Source organism: Staurois parvus, unplaced genomic scaffold (assembly GCF_062004578.1).
Source record: "Staurois parvus isolate SC_StPar_1 unplaced genomic scaffold, SC_StPar_1.0 ptg000879l, whole genome shotgun sequence".
Taxonomy (NCBI): Eukaryota; Metazoa; Chordata; class Amphibia; order Anura; family Ranidae; genus Staurois; species Staurois parvus.
The window spans coordinates 758,855-777,774 of NW_028318675.1; the positions used below are offsets into that span (position 1 = coordinate 758,855).

At 45.7% G+C, this 18,920-nt stretch overlaps 1 protein-coding gene, 1 long non-coding RNA gene and 1 pseudogene across 2 annotated transcripts in view; 1 reads left to right on the forward strand and 2 right to left on the reverse strand.

The window, feature by feature from the left end:
- LOC149443011 (uncharacterized) overlaps nt 1–18,920 on the reverse strand; it is a 473,108-nt gene that overhangs the window by 327,939 nt on the left and 126,249 nt on the right. The gene's annotated exons all lie outside the window — the stretch shown is intronic.
- Nucleotides 8,047–9,704, reverse strand: LOC149443015 (uncharacterized). Its single transcript, XM_089655990.1, has one exon. The coding sequence runs from the start codon at nt 9,692–9,694 to the stop codon at nt 8,360–8,362; it is 1,335 nt and encodes a 444-aa protein (XP_089512116.1). The 5' UTR covers nt 9,695–9,704; the 3' UTR covers nt 8,047–8,359.
- Nucleotides 16,907–17,864, forward strand: LOC149443016 (uncharacterized; annotated as a pseudogene).

The following is an 18,920-nucleotide window of genomic DNA, read 5'->3' on the forward strand; positions in this document are numbered from 1 at the left end:
GGAATGGCTGCATTGGGCAGAAAAATACATGAAGACTAATTTTCAAACAGTCCTGTTCACTGATGAATGCTGTGCAACCCTGGATGGTCCAGATGGATGGAGTAGTGGATGGTTGGTGGATGGCCACCCTGTTCCAACAAGGCTGTGATGTCAGCAAGACGGTGGTGGAGTCATGTTTTGGGCCGGAATCATGGGAACAGAGCTGGTCGGCCCCTTTGGGTTCCCGAAGGTGTAAAGATGCAAAGTATGTGGAGTTTATGACTGACCACTTTCTTCTCTGGTACAGAAGGAAGAACTATGCTTTCCATAATAAAATCATCTTCATACATGACAATGCACCATCTCATGCTGCAAAGAATACCTCTGCATCAATGGCTGCTATGGGGATAAAAGGAGAGAAAGTCATGGTGTGGCCTCCATCCTCCCCTGACCTCAATCCTATTGAGAACCTTTGGAGCATCCTCAAGCAAAAGATCTATGAGGGTGGGAGGCAGTTTACATCCAAACAGCAGCTCTGGGAGGCTATTCTGACATCTTGCAAACAAATTCAAGCAGAAACTGTCCAAAAACTCCCAAGTTCAATGAATGCCAGACTTGTGATCTGCTATCAGATAAGGGGTCCTATGTTACAATGTAACGTGACCGCTTCAAATGTTTAAACAGTTAAAATGTTGTTATAAGTTTGATTGAAATAGCTTTTGATTTCAGTAAATATGCTGCAAACACAACAAATGACAATTTTCAGTTCTTTACAACCTATAAAGTGTTTTGAAACTTACTGTGTGTAATAATTTGGAACAAAAATCCTGTTATCATTAGGAGGTTTGTTCAATAAAATGTGAATTGTACTCTTCTAGTTGTAACATGAGAATTCTGCCGACTGTTATTTACATCAATTATTGAGGGAAATGACAAAAATATCATTTGCATAATAATTGAGAATACGGTGTACAGCGTGTCCAGAAAGTATTCCCATTGGTTGGATGTCTCCTCTGTTCATACAGCGCATCCAGAAAGTATTCCCATTGGTCAGCTGTCTCCGCTATTCATACAGTGCGTCCAGAAAGTAATCTTTTGAAATCTTTGGAATTTATTAAAAATAAAAAACAAAAAAAAACCCTGTACATAAGAATTCCCAGCCTTTGCCATGACACTCAAAATTGATCTCTGGTACATCTTGTTCCCAATGATCATCCTTGAGATGTATCCACAACTTGATTGGAGTCCACCTGTGGGACATTCAGTTGATTGGACATGATTAGGAAAGGCATAAACCTGTCTATAGAAGGTCCCACAGCTAACAGTGCGTTTCAGAGCACAAACCAAGCCATGAATGCAAGGAATTGTCTGTAGGCCTCTGAGACAGGATTGTATGAAGGCACAGATCTGGGGAAGGGTACAGAAAGATTTCTGTAGCATTGAAGGTCCTAATGAGCACAGTGACCTCCATCGTCTGTAAATGGAAGAAGTCTGGAGCCACCAGGAATCTTCCTAGAGCGGTCCGCCTGGCCAAAATGAGCAATTGAGGGAGAAGGGCCTTAGCCAGGGAGGTAACCAAGCACCCGATGGTAACTCTGAAAGAGCTCCAGCATTTCTCTGTGGAGAGAGGAGAACCTTCCAGAAGAACAACCATCTCTACAGCACTCCACCAATCAGGCCTGTATGGTAGAGTGGCCAGACGGAAGCCACTCCTCCAGTAAAAGGCAAATGGAAGCCCACCTGGAGTTTGCCAAAAGGCACCTGAGGGACTCTCAGACCATGAGAAACAAAACTCTCTGGTCTGATGAAACGAAGATTGAACTCTTAGGCCTTAATGCCAAGCGTCATGTCTGGAGGAAACCAGGCACCGCTCATCACCTGGCCAATACCATCCCTACAGTGAAGCATGGTGGTGGCAGCATCATGTTGTGGGGACTTTTTTCAGTGGCAGGAACTGGGAGAGTAGTCAGGATCGAAGGAAAGATGAATGCAGAAATGTACAGAGACATCCTTGATGAAAACCTGTTCCAGAGCGCTCTAGACCTTAGACTGGGGCGACAGTTTATCTTTCAATAGGACAACGACCCTCAGCACACAGCTCACATAACAAAGGAGTGGCTACGGGCCAACTCTGTGAATGTCCTGGAGTGGCCCAGCCAGAGCCCAGACTTGAACCCAATTGAACACCTCTGGAGAGATCTGAAAATGGATGTGCACCGACTCTCCCCATCCAACCTGATGGAGCTTCAGAGGTACTGCAAAGAAGAATGGGAGAAATCGCCCAAAAATAGTTGTACCAAGCTTAAAGCATCATACTCCAAATGACTTGAGGATGTAATTGGTGCTAAAGGGGATCAACAAAGGATTGAGCAAAGGCTGGGAATATTTATGTACAAGGGGGGGCTGGGAATACTTATATAAAAGGGGGGGGCTGGGAATACTTATGCATATGGGTTTTTTTTTGTTTTTTATTTTTAATAAATTGCAAAGATTTCAAAACTAACTTCTTTCCTGTTGTCATTATGGGGTATTGTTTGCAGAATGTTGAGGGAAAAAATGAATTGGATCCATTCTGGAATAAGGCTGTAACATAACAAAACGCTGCAAAAGTGAAGCTCTGGGAATACTTCCTGGATGCTCTGTGTGTGTGTTATAGTGTAGCCATACCCAATGAGCAGTGTAGCCAGCTGCCGGATATGTCATTAAGCAATACCGGGACACTTACAGATGGGATTATAATGAAGCCTTTTCCCCCTAGTGCCCAGTGGTGGGAGGGCTACCTCACTTCCTGTTAGTAGAGTGGACCCAATTCTCCTACAGCAGAGGATCTTGGGACCTGTAGTCCTATAGCCAATACATATTGTATTCCTGAGTGCTGACTGAACTACAACTACCAGAGAGCAGGCAAACCAGAAGGTTTCTTGGAGAACAGATATATTCTACTGCAAGTTTCAGGCTGGCTTTCTTGGTACGGGATTCAGAGCTGGACACAGGGAGACTGCCCTTCTCCTGAAGAAAAGGATTGTGGGTCTGTGGACGTGGGACTCTGGGTAGTGGTTCTGCATAGCTGTGACTTCGACTACCACCCTGGGATTTCATCAGTCTGTCTGCAGCGGGGCTGTTACTGTCCAGCCACCACACAGACATCGCTGTTCGCTGTGCCAGCAGGCTGTCAGGCAGTCACTCCACACATCTCTGTAGACAGTCAGGAGCCGATTCAAGAATTCTTTGTTCCCTATCAAGACGGGGACAAGGTGCTTTGGGGAGGGGAGCCTGCTATTATTATGACTGCTATTATTTTGAACACAACTGTGTGTGTATATATATATATATATATTGTGGCAGTGCGGTGTCCTGCCACGGTCAAAATAAAGCTGAAAACCCTGGATTCTCAACCAGGCTGGTTGAGGGGCTCCAGAGAGTCGATGTATTGCAGAGGAAACTGGCTTTTCAGTTTCCTCATATATTCATTAAGTCTGTTTTTGGGATCTGGAGCCTGGAGATTTCAAAGAGATCTGGGAGGGATGAAATCTCCAATCCGGGGTCCGTGTTTTGAGAACCCCCAGCACACTGATTGCACAGGTGTGTGCAGCCCTTTTTATAGAGTCCTAACCATAGTTCTGGGCTCCACCCCGGCAGATAGGAGTCAGGAGGGCTCCACCCTGGCAGACGGGAGGTCTCTGCCTTGGAGTCAGGTGGAAGCCAGACTAGCTGTGTGCTAGTGGCCATAATTTGGGAAGAGTCTGCAGGAGACAGACATTGAACTGTGTACAAGCCAGGAGGCTGAATATTTGTTGGTATTTGCTTGATGGTGGATACCCCTGCGTGGGAAGCATGTTATTTGAACTTTCTTGTAAATAAAATTGGGCAAAAAGGCCCTTAAAAAGAGGCGAGTTGCTGTGTGCTTTGAAGAAGCTCTACCACTCTGAAGTGAGTTCCCACAATATATATATATATATACTAGTACCATCATTATTATCATTACTATTAGATACTGTCCCCTCTCTATTCTGTACCCCATATTAATAATGATTCCGTGTTCCATCTATTGTAGTGTGAACTGTGATAATGTCATACTTGGTACTGCAAGTGTCATTGTGTAAGTCCTGCACTGTCATTATTGCTGCCTCCTCTATTGTTTTCCTCAAGCAGGATTCTCTCATTATAATCTTTATTTCTATACAATTTCCACTTCAATGTATTATCCCCAACAGCAAACATCTGTACACGAGTCCCTGTGTCTCTCCTCCCTTCCTTGTGAGGGGTTAACTCAGCATAAGACCCCTCTCATTGGAGGCACTCCCTGGGAAGACCAGAAGCCACAGCTGGAACACATCTCACAGCCGTCCTTCTGGGATGTCTGGAGTGCGCTCCACTAGGTAAATGATAAGCCGGCTTTGGCGCGCAATGCCACCTCGTGCATAAGCGATAACCCGTCGGAGGCCCATCTCCTTGACTACTCCAGCGTGCTGCTGCCTCACTGCACATGTGCGATAGCCCGTCAAAAGCCCATCTCCATGACTACTCCAGCATGTCGCAGCCTCACTGCACATGTGCAATAGCCCATTAGAAGCCCATCTCCATGACTACTCCGGTGTGCCACCGCATCACTGCGCATGCGCCTCCACAGCCACGCACCTATTGGTGTTCGTTCCAATTCACCTCCAGAAGCCATATTTGGCAATGGCAGCACTTGATCTCCCTCTACTGCCAGTATAGTAACACTACTCATAAATATTCCATACATCTAAAGACAAAGATCTGCCCAATGACCCCACTGACAGCCCACACAAAGCAAGGACATTCTGGCTGCCATTGAAATGTATGTGTATACCTACTTTGTGTTCACATTTATCTCCATGGAAAGAAGCCAACAATTGAGGAACCAGCAGGCTTTTATCCAAAGGAATTATGTATTCAATTTATTCATTTTTACTTTTTATACATTGTGCTGATCCAACAATATTATCCCCATGAACCCCAATGCAGCATTCCCAATATGTCATTATTTATTATATGGGGATATATATATATACACAGACTATATGACCTCCTCATGTATATATTACACTGCCCTGCGTTTCTTACAGCTTTAATGCCGGTGAATGTTTCTAATGTCTCTTACTATACCTCTTGATGTGTAATGTATTGTTGCTTCTGTGAGCATGTTGTGATGTCACCTTTGTCCCGCCTCCTTTCCCGGAACTGCCCAACCCAAGTGGGAGGGTCCAACCTCTGTCCCAGGGTATATATTGAAGAGGGCTGTCATTGCCAAGTCAGCTCTGATGAAGAAGGGACTCCCTTCGAAATGCATCAGCCTGACTCTGAGAACCTTCCCTCGTGTTTAGACTCGTGCTGGTCTCTGATTGGTCAAGTCTCACTCAGGACTTTACACACTTCTTATACTTCTCTGTTTGTGAGGATATTTTCACATCCAATAAAATCACATTTTACTGAGGTAATGCGCAAGGTTGGTGCACTTTCTTTTTATTTTGCTTTACAGTATTGGTCGGGCTTCCCCAGCCTTGTTTAGAGCCGCACAACCTTTGATGCCTTGGTGGGGAATTTCTTCAAGTCCCGGGTCCATCTATCCACCCTTGTTCTGGGCCATAGAGGGCAGGAGGGGTTGTTTTGTGTTTACACCCGCAGTACCATTACTCCAGTCACTTTCCAGGTAGTTACCATCCCCCATTATTATCACTGTCCCAGCCCTTTCCATCTGTGCGAGGAGCTGAGTCTCCACCTCCTCATTAACACTGGGAGGCCCATAACAGACTCCATTGATGACCTTTATAGTACCGCCCCTCATGTGCAGTTCTACCCATAATACTTCAGCCTCATCACACTCTCCATCAACTAGGTCCTCTTTCACACTCGCTCTGAGATCACTTCTCACATAGAGACAGACACCACCACCTTTCCTATTTCCCCCGTCTCTCCGAAAGAGAACCGAGCCAGGAATATGAATGGCCCAGTCATGTGAGGAATGAAGCCAAGATTCAGCAACACCAATTCAATCCTAGTTCTCTTCATGCACCAAACCTTCCAACGCCACACTTGGGCACACTTCTGGCATTGGGGAACAAACACTTTCATTCACTGACATCTAGTTCATTCACTGACACCTTGTCCATTCACCGACACCTTGTTCATTCACCGACACCTTGTTCATTCACTGACACCTTGTTCACATGGATTTTGTGTATTTTTTATTTTCATACAAATGGTACCAATTCCACTGGTTGTTTGTAACATGGGAACCTTCTTATTATTTGCCATAGCCCTCCCCTCATCTTTCCCCATTCCATCCCCCAACAAGTACTGACCCGTCTGATCTGCCTCCCCCATTATAATTGAATTCTCCCTCCCCCCTCCATCCTAGTTTATATACTCCTCCAGCCTTCCCATAAACCCCTCCCCCAGCATAGCAGACCCCCTTCCATTTAGGTGCAAACCATCTCTAGCATATACAGTGAAGGAAATCATATTTGGTCCCCGGCTGATGTTGAATGTTCGCCCCTCACAAAGAAATGATCGGTCTACAAATCGAATGTTCGGTGTATTGTAACACTGAGAGACAGAATACAACAACAAATTCAGCAGAAATGTGTCTAACAAATGATGACTGATCTGCATGTTCATGAGGGAAATAAGGATTTGATCCCCTTCACAAAACATGACTTAGTACTTGGTGGCCAATCCCTTGTTGGCAATCACAGAGGTCAGACATTTCCTGCAGTTGGCCCCTAGGTTCGCACACATCTCAGGAGGGATTTTGGCCCACTCCTCTTGGCAGATCCTCTCCAAGTCATTAAGGTTTGGTGGCTGATGTTTGGCAACTCAAACTTTCAGCTTCCTCCACAGATTTTCAATCAAATTAAGGTCTGGAGACTGGCTAGGCCACTCCAGGACCTTAATGTGCTTCTTCTTGAGAGTCTCCTTTGTTGCCTTGGCCATGTGTTTTGGGTCATTGTCATGCTGGAACACTCATCCACGACCCATTTTCAATGCCCTGGCTGAGGGAAGAAGGTTCTCACCCAAGATTTGATGGTACATTGCCCTGTCTATCGTCCCTTTGATGCGGTGCAGTTGTCCTGTCCCCTTAGCAGAAAAACACCCCCAAAGCAGAATGTTTCCACCACCATGTTTCACAGTTGGGATGGTGTTCTCGGGGTCATAGGCAGAATTCCTCCTCCTCCAAACATGGCGAGTTGAGTTGATGCCAAAGAGCTGGGTTTTGGTCTCATCTGACCACAACACTTTCAGCCAGTCCTCCTCTGCATCATTCAGATGTTCAGTAGCAAACTTCAAATGGGCCTGGACATGTGCTTTCTTGAGCAGAGGGACCTTGCAGGCACTGTAGGACTTCAGTCCTTGTTGGCGTAGTGTGTTACCAATTGTTTTCTTGGTGACTGTGGTCCCAGCTGCCTGGAGATCATTGACAAGATGCTCACGTGTAGTTCTGGGATGATTCCTCACTGTTCTCATGATCATTGACAGTCCACGAGGTGAGATCTTGCATGGTGCACCAGACCTAGGGAGACTGACACTTGTTTTGTGTTTCTTCCATTTGTGAATGATTGCACCAACTGTTGTCACCTTCTCACCAAGCTGCTTGGCCATAGTTTGGTAGCCCAGTCCAGCCTTGTGTAGGTCTACAATCTTGTCCCTGACATCCTTGGACAGCTCTTTGGTCTTTGCCATGGTGGAGAGTTTGGAATCTGATGGTTTGATTGCTCCTGTGGACAGGTGTCTTTTATACAGGTAACACAATGAGATTAGCAGCACTCCCTTTAAGAGACTGCTTCTAATCTCAGCTTGTTACCTGTATGAAAGACACCTGGTAGCCAGAAATCCTGCTGAATGATAGGGGATCAAATCCTTCTTTCCCTCATGAACATGCAAATCAGTCATCATTTGTTAGATGCATTTCTGCTGAATTTGTTGTTGTATTCTGTCTCTCAGTGTTACAATACACCGAACATTCGATTTTTAGACTGATCATTTCTTTGTGAGGGGCGAACATTCAACATCAGCCGGGGATCAAATACGCATTTCCTTCACTGTAGGCTGCACCCCAATGAAAAGTCAGCCCAGTGCTCTAGGTCAGGACTCCATTTTTATTCTCCTGCCATCAATGGCCAACCCGGTCCCACACTTCATCCATGTCTTTGGGGGCCTTTGATCTCCTTATGAACTGTTTCTTCCATGATGAAGATCAGCCATGGAGTATATCTGAGGTGTATATCAGGGTGTGCTTCTTCCCCACATGAGAGCTGGGATGTCCAGCAACATTCATCTAGAAGACATTTCCCGCACTCAAGGCACTAATACACCTCCAGGGTTGTGTGGGACCCCTGATGTACAGGAAGACAGGACTTCAGTGAGGAACATTTCCCTCACTCAGGACAGGAAAGTGGCTTCTCCCTGTGTGCAATCTCTGATGTCTGTAAAGACTAGACATCTGTGAAAAACATTTCCCGCATTCAGGACAGGAATACGGCTTCTCCCCCCTGTGTGATCTCTGATGTTTATGAAGACTGGACTTCTCTGAAAAACATTTCCCACACTCAGGACAGGAATACGGCTTCTCCCCCATGTGAGATCTTTGATGTGTGTTAAGATTGGACTTCACTGAAAAACTTTTCCCGCACTCAGGACAGGAATACGGCTTTTCCCCCGTGTGAGATCTTTGATGTGTGTGAAGATAGGGCTTACGTGAAAAACATTTTCCACACTCAGGACAGGAATACGGCTTCTCCCCCGTGTGAGATCTTTGATGTGTGTGAAGATAGGACTTCTGTGAAAAACATTGTGCACACTCAGGACAAGAATATGGCTTCTCTCCCGTGTGAGATCTCTGATGTTTATGAAGACCGGACATCTCTGAAAAACATTGTCCACACTCAGGACAGGAATACAGCTTCTCCCCCGTGTGAGATCGCTGATGTTTATGAAGTCTGGACTTCTCTGAAAAACATTTCCCACACTCAGGACAGGAATACGGCTTCTCCCCCATATGAGATCTTTGATGTGTGTTAAAATTGGACTTCACTGAAAAACATTTCCCACACTCAAGACAGGAATACGGCTTCTCCCCCGTGTGAGATCTCTGATGTGTGTGAAGATAGGACTTCCGTGAAAAACATTTCCCGCACTCAGGACAGGAATATGGCTTTTCCCCTGTGTGAGATCTCTGATGTGTGTAAAGATAGAACTTCACTGAAAAACATTTCCCACACTCAGGACAGGAATACGGCTTCTCCCCTGTGTGAGATCTCTGATGTTGATGAAGATTGGACTTCTGTGAAAAACATTTCCCGCAATCAGGACAAGAATAAGGCTTCTCCCCTGTGTGAGATCTCTGATGTTTATGAAGACTGGACTGCTCTGAAAAACATTTCCCACACTCAGGACAGGAATATGGCTTCTCTCCTGTGTGAGATCTTTTATGCACATTAAGTTTGTATTTAGAACAGAAACCCTTCCCGCACTCAGTACAGGAGAAGCTCTTCCCTGTTGGAAGGCCGGCCCGGTCCTGCACAGTCTGAGGTTCCTCAGGATACGAGGAATCTGATGGTCCATCTACACTGGGTGGTGCCGGATGGACATTGGAGGGAGCCGGGTTTTCTCCTGGACTATACTGTGTGATGTCCTCATCTTCTACTTTCCAGTCTGGAGACAAAGTGAGACAATCCTCTGAGGTTTTCCTCATCTCCCGGCCATGGACTAAAATACAAAGACAAAGAGGATTACTAGACAGGAGATGATTAGTTCCCCCAAACCAGGACTCCGCCCACATCAGGCAGCTTGGTCTCTGAGGAGCTTACAATTCCACCCTCAAGGTGTGATGAAATGTCTATTTCATTTCATATTGAATAAAAAAGTATATATATATATATATATATATATATATATATATATATATATATACACATTTTTATACATATTTACTTTTATACTTTAATACTATTTCTTTCCACATATTTATAAATGTTTAGCATGAATATATATGTTGTGTGAATATTTTCTGCCTGCTGGGCTTTGTGGTACTTTAAGAAATCCTTGCTTAAGAAATGTTTGCTCACAGGAACAGACCCCCTCCCATCGTGTGATTTGGAAGACAAAAGAATGTTTTTCTCTTTTTAAGATAAGACTGAAGAAGATCACACCTATACCATGACGGAGATTGTTTTCGTGTAAAGTGACCAATCAAAGACTAATATAATGCTTATGCTGTTATCACGTGATGTTCGCATCATTTTTCATATATAAACTCACGGTTTCAATTCAATAAATTAGAGAGAAGTTTTCACAGACCAAACGTGTCAGTGTGAGTTTCTTTATGTGCGCACATTCCAGAGCTGGCCAGCATCATAAATTAGGACAGGAACAGATAAGCACTGGACACTTCAGTCCTCAACTAAAGCAGCTGATGCCGAAACCGGGACTCCAGGTCATGAACCTGCAGCCAGCCGACCTGAAAGGGCGTTAGATGTCAGTCAAACCGGACGGGGCAGAGACTGATCACCTCTGGAGCATGGTAAGATATATTTTGCTATCTTACCAGTGCTTATCCTGTCTTTGTTGTTGATTCATTCCTGTGCCTAGTACGGCTGCTAAAGGTCACTAAAGGCAGGTAACCTTGCTTGCCCGGAGTTTATTTAAATCTACCTGCAATGCTTATCTGTTGCCTGGTTCTCTGTTGTGTGTTTGTTTTTTATGTATCAGTCTTAAGGTGGAAGAGGAGTGGACCTACTGAGGGTTTTGACACATAATTTCTCTTGGGTGTGTGGTAACCTTGTGTGTTGACCACAAGATAGGACGTGTCGGGTACGCGTCACGGTAGTGTGACAGCGGGTGCCGTAACCGTGTGTGTGTGGGTTACGAAGAGTTACTCAGTGATCTGTACTCTAGCCCACCAAGATAGACTGATATTTCATGTTCTAAATGTGTGTCTGGTTTAATGTTTGCCATTCATGAAGACGGTTGGGGTTTGTTAAGGGTTAAAGAGATAGGATATAGTCAGGAATTGTTAGGACGTCATCCTCTGTTTTCTGATTTGCCTGAAGTGTTAGTTTTCCGCCTTAATGTGCATTACCCTGTAAGGGGGGGTATTGGGAAATCAATTCAGCAGATAGAAGCAGAGGCGAGAGGGGGGGGGCACAGTACAGAAAGGTGTCCCTGCCAACTAGAACAGCTGGAAGATTGTGAACAGAGTGAACAGCAGTGTGTGAAGAGTCTTGGGTTTCTTTTAGGAAGACCAGAGACAGGAGGAGATGGGTCAGACGCTGATAAAATTTGAGAAAGGAATGTTAGCATGTGACCTGGTTGCACAAAGGGAGGGGGAGCAGTATGTGAAGGGATTAGTTAAGTTAGTGAAAGTATGTGGAATCACAGATAAGGGGGGTCGTTTACAGCCGGAAGAATGGCAGAAATTGATAAAAGAAAAGAAAGGTGTATTAGTTGATAATAATTTATTGAGGACAGCAGAAGCTTGGTACAATGTAGCTAAAACTATACATAAAGAGCAGTGGACAGAAGAGGTATTTCAACAGGGAGGGAAAACTGTTTATGTATACCACCAATGTGTTGACATTGTAAAGGAACACCCACCGCCCTATATTTGGTCTGCAGACACTGGGCTCCACCCTTCATCTACCGCCCTCTCCTCTGTCCTTCCTGCCCAGCGCACTTCCTGATGGCAGCCATCTTGCTGCACCTGCATTGTCATTTCCTGCCCAGCCCAGTACACTTCCTGGAGGTGGCCATTTTGGTACACCAAATCAGATTTCCAGAGAGCCTATGCCTCAAGTGAGCCACCTCTACCCAGTGTGTCCAGTCTTACAAGCTGATGGTACATTCTACATACCCCCGGATGTGCCGCGTGTCCCCACTATGCCAGTGCTTGAACCTGACACGACCGCTGGTCCCGCGAGAGACAGTTTTGTCTCCAATAGACCAAAAGGAAGTAAACATTTGCACTTAGGGCCAACCTGGTCAGACATATCTTCTTTGGATGAGGAGGCCGCAGGTTCGGAACTTCCTACGCTATCTGCATACGCCTCTCCAGATGCCCCTCTTAGGCCACAGGTGACAGGAAGGACTCCTCAGGCAGGAAGACTCCACACCCCGGCAGATGCACCAGTCCTGTATGTCATCTTTACTCCGTCCCAGGCCTCTTCCCTGGTGACCACATTGCCAGACCCCAAGAAGCAGCCCATGCCCTTTTATCGCAGGATAGCTCAGATCCAGAAGACATACTCGGCAGCCTGGAGAGACCTAGTCAGCCTGTGTGAGATAAAGGCAGGAGACTCATACTGGCCAATAATGGCACGAAGTCTTAACAATACCTGGCTTGTCAATGACAAAGCCTTCTCCTCTGGACTGGAATTTTGTACGCAACTGCATGACTGGGCCAAAGAGAGACTGGCCGATCAAGCCACCACCCTATAAGATATTACCCAAGATAAGGCGGAGTCAGTAGAAAAATTCTATACCAGATTGTCCCAGGTCTTCTCAGACCTGGGATTCAGCGCATACAACAAAGCCCATAATCAGATGCTGTCATCAGCCTTTGTTGCGGGGCTGAGGGAACCAATATGGAAGGGTCTTATCATGGCTAGGCCTGAGTATCGTGTGGTGCCTTTAGACACTCTGCTGTTGGTGGCAAAAGGTCTTGAATCTTCACAAGCTACCAAGAAGTCCACCCCTATTATGGTAGCAGATCCCTGGACACAAACCTGGCCAACAGCCTCAGAAGAAAATAATCCCATTTGTTTCAATTGTGGCCGCCCAGGACACTACAAGAGGAACTGTAGAGCCCCTCCCAGACGTCGACGGCCACAGTGGAACCAGAACACATACAACCAGCAACAGTCACAACAGCAACATCAAGCCCCTGGGCCCAGCGCGAATCACCTGGATCTTCTGCGCTAGGAAGTGGGCAAGCCTGTGTCATCCCCTATCTTGGCAGTGTCTTCAGCGGGTTCAGGGGGCCCATTAGCAAAAGTGACCTTACCTATTGAAGGGCACCCAACGACATTTCTAATTGACACAGGTGCAGCCAGGAGCGTGATCAGATCAGAAGACTTGCCAGACCATTCATACCTTTCTGATATAGATATATCCTGTGTGGGGGTAGATGGAACCCCACGGTCTAATCCTCTTACCCGACCTTTACAGGTTGGTCTATTCCCAGACTTGCTGGCCCGGTTTGTCGTGTCTTCAACGTGTCCCCTGAATCTCCTGGGAGCTGATGTGCTATCTAGGCTCCAGGCCTCTATCACATTCACTCCTGATGGCAAGGTGGTTATCTCATCACCACTAGAAGAAGAGGACACGTCTGCACCGTGCTCCATTCCCCCCTTCTGATGGCACATCAAGAGATCTCTACCACCACCATCCCAGAGGATGTGATGAGCAGAATCCCAAGTTGCCTATGGTCCACAGGACCCGAAGATATTAGATATTTAAAGGTACCCCCAATTATGGTGGAATTGAAGCCAGGAGCCCCCCTACCCAGGAAACCACAGTACCCACTGAAACCAGTGCAATCCGAGGCCATTTCGAAGCAGGTCAAGTCCCTTGTGGCAAATGGTGCACTCATACCTTGTACCTCTCCATGCAACACACCTTTGTTCCCGGTGAAAAAGAAGACACCTAAAGGGGAACCAGAGAAGTACAAGATGGTACAGGACCTCCGAGCAGTGAATGAAGCCACCATCTTGGAGACACCTATTGTTCCAAATCCCCACACTTTACTCACAGGGGTACCGCCAACAGCAAAGTATTTCACTGTGGTGGACCTGGCAAATGCATTCTTCAGCGTTCCCTTGCATCCTTCCTGCAGATAACTCTTCGCTTTTACCCATGAGGGTAAGCAATACACCTGGGCAGTTATGCCACAAGGGGCGCAAAATTCTCCGAGCCAGTTTGCCAAAGCCATGACCACCATACTGGACACGTGGCAAAAGGAACTTTCGGCAGTGGTCCTTCTTCAATATGTGGATGACCTTCTCCTCTGTGCTGATGACCTGCCCACGGCTGAAGAAGCCTCGGAGAGTTTACTATGTTATTTGGCACACCAAGGCTGTAAGGCTTCTAAACCGAAGTTGCAATGGTGCTCTACAATAGTCGTATTCTTGGGCCACTGTCTCTCACATGGAACAAGGCATCTTACAGAGGAAAGAGTTAAGGCCATCCAAAACCTGCCACTGCCGCTAGGCCAGAAGCCACTCCATGCCTTTCTTGGCCTCATATCCTACTCTGGGTCATGGATTCCTGATGCTTCTTGGTTTATGCAACCACTCTACGATGCTCTCAAGTCTGAGCCTTTCCATCTGTCCGAAGAGGCCGCTTTCAACTTTTTGGCTCTAAAATGTTTACTTTCTTCAGCCCCAGCCCTAGGTCTACCAGACTACGAGAAACCTTTCAAACTGTTCGTGTCTGAATGCCAAAGCCATGCCACAGGAGTATTGGCCCAGTCCCATGGCGACCGCCTACGACCCGTAGGCTACTACTCATGCCGTTTAGACCCAGTGACTAGAGGAGCACCGTTGTGTCTGTGTGCAGTTTTCGCTGCTCAAGCTCTGCTGGATAAGACCTCTGATATCGTACTGGGACATGAACTTGTTCTTCTGGCGCCGCATGACATTGCTGCCATTTTAAACCAAGTCCAACCTAAACATTTGTCCAGAGCGAGGCATCTTTGACTACAGTGTTCCCTCCAACTTCCTTATAACGTCACTCTCCTACGTTGCCAAACCCTGAATCCGGCCACTCTCCTCCCAATTGCTGAGGAGGGTAATGAAGGTAATGAAGAAAGTGGAGAGGATAACGGAGCCACTGAGCCTCATAACTGTCTTGAAGTGATGAAAATGGAAACCTTCCATCTCCCCACAGTGAGTGAAACACCTCTGCAGGACCCAGGCTTCACCTTGTTTGTTGATGGTTCCAGATATGCAGATGATGGAGGCAAATATCATACAGGATTTGTGGTCACTACTGTAGACACAGTCCTACAGGCAAGAGCCCTATCGCCAGCAATATCTGCACAGGGAGCTGAACTTCAAGCACTCACAACAGCATGCCAGATGATGGAAGTAAAAAGGGCCAATATCTACACAGACTCCAGATATGCCTTTGGAGTGGCCCATGATTTTGGACCCATATGGAAAGCAAGAGGATTTATGACTGCGGCAGGTACGTCCATAAGACATGGAGCAGCCATTGGACGACTGCTGGAAGCACTCCTTCTACCCATTCAAGTGGCTATTCTGAAGGTAAAAGCTCATGGGAAAATAAACTCCTCAGAAGCCAAAGGCAATAATCTGGCAGATTTGGCGGCAAAACGAGCGGCCATGGGACCACCAGAAATGGAAGGAGAGGTGACCGGAGAGAGGGAACCAATATTCACCTTACAGACCTTACCTGTGGACAGAAACTACCTCAAGGAACTCCAAGCAGCAAGTCCAGAAGAAAAAGAGAGCTGGAGACGGAGAGGAGCTATTCTCAAAGACGGTCTGTTTGAGTGCAACAAGAGGCTTTGTTTACCCAAGAATATGTTTCCAGCTGTAGTCCAGTGGGCACACGGAGCAGCCCATCTGTCAAAGAGCCTCATGAACTCTCTCATCAACAATTACTATATAGCGCCTAGAATCACCACATTGACAAATAATTTTTGCAAAACATGTGCCATCTGTGCAAAATGCAATCCGGGACGCACAGAAAAGACACCACAGAAACACTTGGCCAAACCCCTATACCCTTTTCAAAGGATACAAATTGACCATATCCAGATGCCAAAGAGTGGGCGGTTTGAGTACACCCTAGTGGTGTTGGACATGTTTTCCAGTTGGCCAGAGGCCTTTGCTGTAACTAACATGACTGCTAAAACAACTGCGAAGAAACTCCTCACTGAGGTTGTATGCAGATATGGGCTTCCAGAGGTGATAGAGAGTGACCAGGGCCCCGCCTTCACAGCTTCAGTAACCAAAGGAATATGGGCGGCATTAGGAGTCACTCTGGCGTTCCATACTCCCTATCACCCCCAAAGTAGTGGAAAAGTAGAAAGAATGAATGGCACTCTGAAAGCCAGAATGCTAAAAATGGCCCAAGAGACTGGCATGAGTTGTCCAGACAGTCTGCCTATTGCCCTATTTAGTGTCAGATACACACCAAGAGAGAACACTCCCTATCCCCTTATGAGATTTTGTTTGGCTCAGTCCCCAGACTTGGTTGTTATTTTCCACAACAGTTGCAATTACAATCTGATGTGTTAACTAATTATGTGACTGTATTATCACGTGAATTAACCCATATCCATGCCCAAGTGTTTTCTTCCATTCCAGATCCTGAGTTAGATACAGAAATTTGTGAGGAAACATTCCATTGAGCCAAGATATGATGGTCCATTCCAAGTTCTGCTGACCACAGCCACTTCTGTCAAGGTGGCCGGGAAGAACACTTGGATACACGCCTCCCACTGCAAGAAAGTCCCAACCCATGAGGGAAAGGCGTCATCTACACCATGATGATTGTGTTGTATATCCTTTTTCTAATAAGTTTGATAGAAGCTCAGCAGGTGGCTATCACCAAAACAGGTGCTCAACAGGTGGCCATCACTAGGATGAATGACACCTTCATATTCTGGTACAATTCATCCAACACATATGTGGCTGCGTTCACCTTTGATTTTTGTAGTATGATACCCATATATTGCAATAGACATAGACCGGGTTGGGCACAGCGGGCCTGTCTGGTGATCAACTCAGATCAGATATACATATGTATACCGGATGATTTTTGGGGACCGAACTGTGCCCATTGGGGATCATTGGGATGGAGTACTGGAGCAGGTTGGGGGTATCAACCACAGAGTGCATTAAAAAGGAAAGATAAGGTGGGGAAGCCTCTCATTAAACGTATGTCCATCTGGAAGTCAGGGTGCAGTGATAGCGGAGAAAGACTCGTCCTAAACATTGAGAATCCTAGCCCTGGTGATGCAGGACTTTACTGGTTAGGCAGGCACCCACAGAAAGGTACACCTCTAGCAAAATTTTACCTAAAAGACATGTATAACTCATCAAAACCAATAACAAATCCCCTTAAACCTGTCATCCCTGCTATACAAGACATGATAGCAATAGCAAACCCTACTTTTGAAGAGACAATGGCGGCTGAAACCGGGTTCTCAGACACTAACCTGTGGCTTGAGTGGATGAGATTCAGTGCCAAACAACATAACAGAAGTAACTGCTACAGTATGTCTGTGGTAGTGCCAGGCCACATTTAGGGACAGTCCCTCTTCAGATCCCACAAGACATTGAGGAATGTTTCCTCAGCCTGTTCACTAATACATCCACCAATCATTCTGCGTGCGAAATGTGGAAAGAGGAATATCCCATAGTTACCAAAATCCCGAAGCCTGGAGAGGGCATCACTATATATCCTGGGAACTATACCTGTTACTCTAATTATCAGGGTAATGGAAGGTTCCTGGGTAATTTCACCGAAGGATACTGCTCTACCTACAGCAGTGTCTCAGGGAAGTAATACAGAATCAGACCCAGTCTCTCGGTGACATATACTGGATCTGTGGGGACCAAAAGATTAGAACCAGATTGGAAGGGATTTGGACTGGTGAGTGTGCTCTTGCAAAGGCCATTATGCCTCTCCACATCCTAGCAGAAAATACCCCTGACCCAACGCCTGGCCGTAGGAGGAAACGAAAAGCTCCTTCTGGCAGTTTTGACCCACATGTGTATATAGATGCCATTGGAGTCCCAAGGGGAGTGTCTAATGAATTTAAAGCCAGAGACCAAGTAAAAGCAGGCTTCGAATCCCTGATTCCCATGATAACTGTTAATAAAAATGTAGATTAGATAAATTACATATACTACAACCAACAGAGGTTTGTGAATTACACCAGGGATGCCCTTCAAGGAATCGTTGACCAGCTAGCCCCTACATCCTACATGACATTCCAGAATAGGATGGCTCTGGACATGATTTTAGCAGAAAAAGGAGGTGTCTGTAAAATGATAGAAGGAACCGGAACATGTTGTATATATATATTCCTGACAATACTGGCTTGAATGGTAAGGTTACTCTGGCTATAAAGAAATTGGAAGATCTGTCAGCTGAGTTGAAGAAGAACTCAGGTATCACAGACCCTTGGGATCAATATTTCAGTTGGATGAGTGGGTGGCAAAAGATACTTGCCCAAATAGGGGTAACTGTACTAATAATTCTGATTCTCCTGGCCCTGGTTGTATGCTGTGTTATACCATGTGTGAGGAAATTGATGAGCAAAGCTGTAGACAACAGAACACCTACCTTCCTGAACCAGGAGCAAGAGGATCCCCACATGATAGATGAAGGAAGACCTTATACCCCATTACGGTCCCTCCCCGCCAACAGTAATCTCACAATTTTGTAGGGATAGCATCTGACTTCCTTATGTACAAAGTCTGTGGCGGGGGAGGTGATGAAATAGTCATCACCTGTCTAACGTACAGCATAAAAGAGTTCCAAGGTACATAAGGACAGATGAGTGAGGACTTATAGGGACAGAGGAAAATAGTCATTTTAAGGGGGGACTGTGATGGATTTGGTAAAATGTCTATTTCATTTCATATTGAATATATATATATATATATACACACTTTTTTATACACATTTTTATACATATTTACTTTTATACTTTAATACTATTTCTTTCCACATATTTATAAATGTTTAGCATGAATATATATGTTGTGTGAATATTTTCTGCCTGGTACTTTAAGAAATCCTTTCTTAAGAAATAATAAGGGATCCTCCTGCGCTCATGGGAATAATTGACAAAATACAGCTGCTGTCACTTAGCTGATACCAATAAGTGCAAAATAAAATTAAAAATTAGTGAAGCGCTTGTATCACATGAATACAATCATGTA

Excerpts from the sequence above, each read along its gene's own strand:
- LOC149443015 (XM_089655990.1), bottom strand. The coding sequence starts at position 9,694 with ATGAGGAAAACCTCAGAGGATTGTCTCACTTTGTCTCCAGACTGGAAA.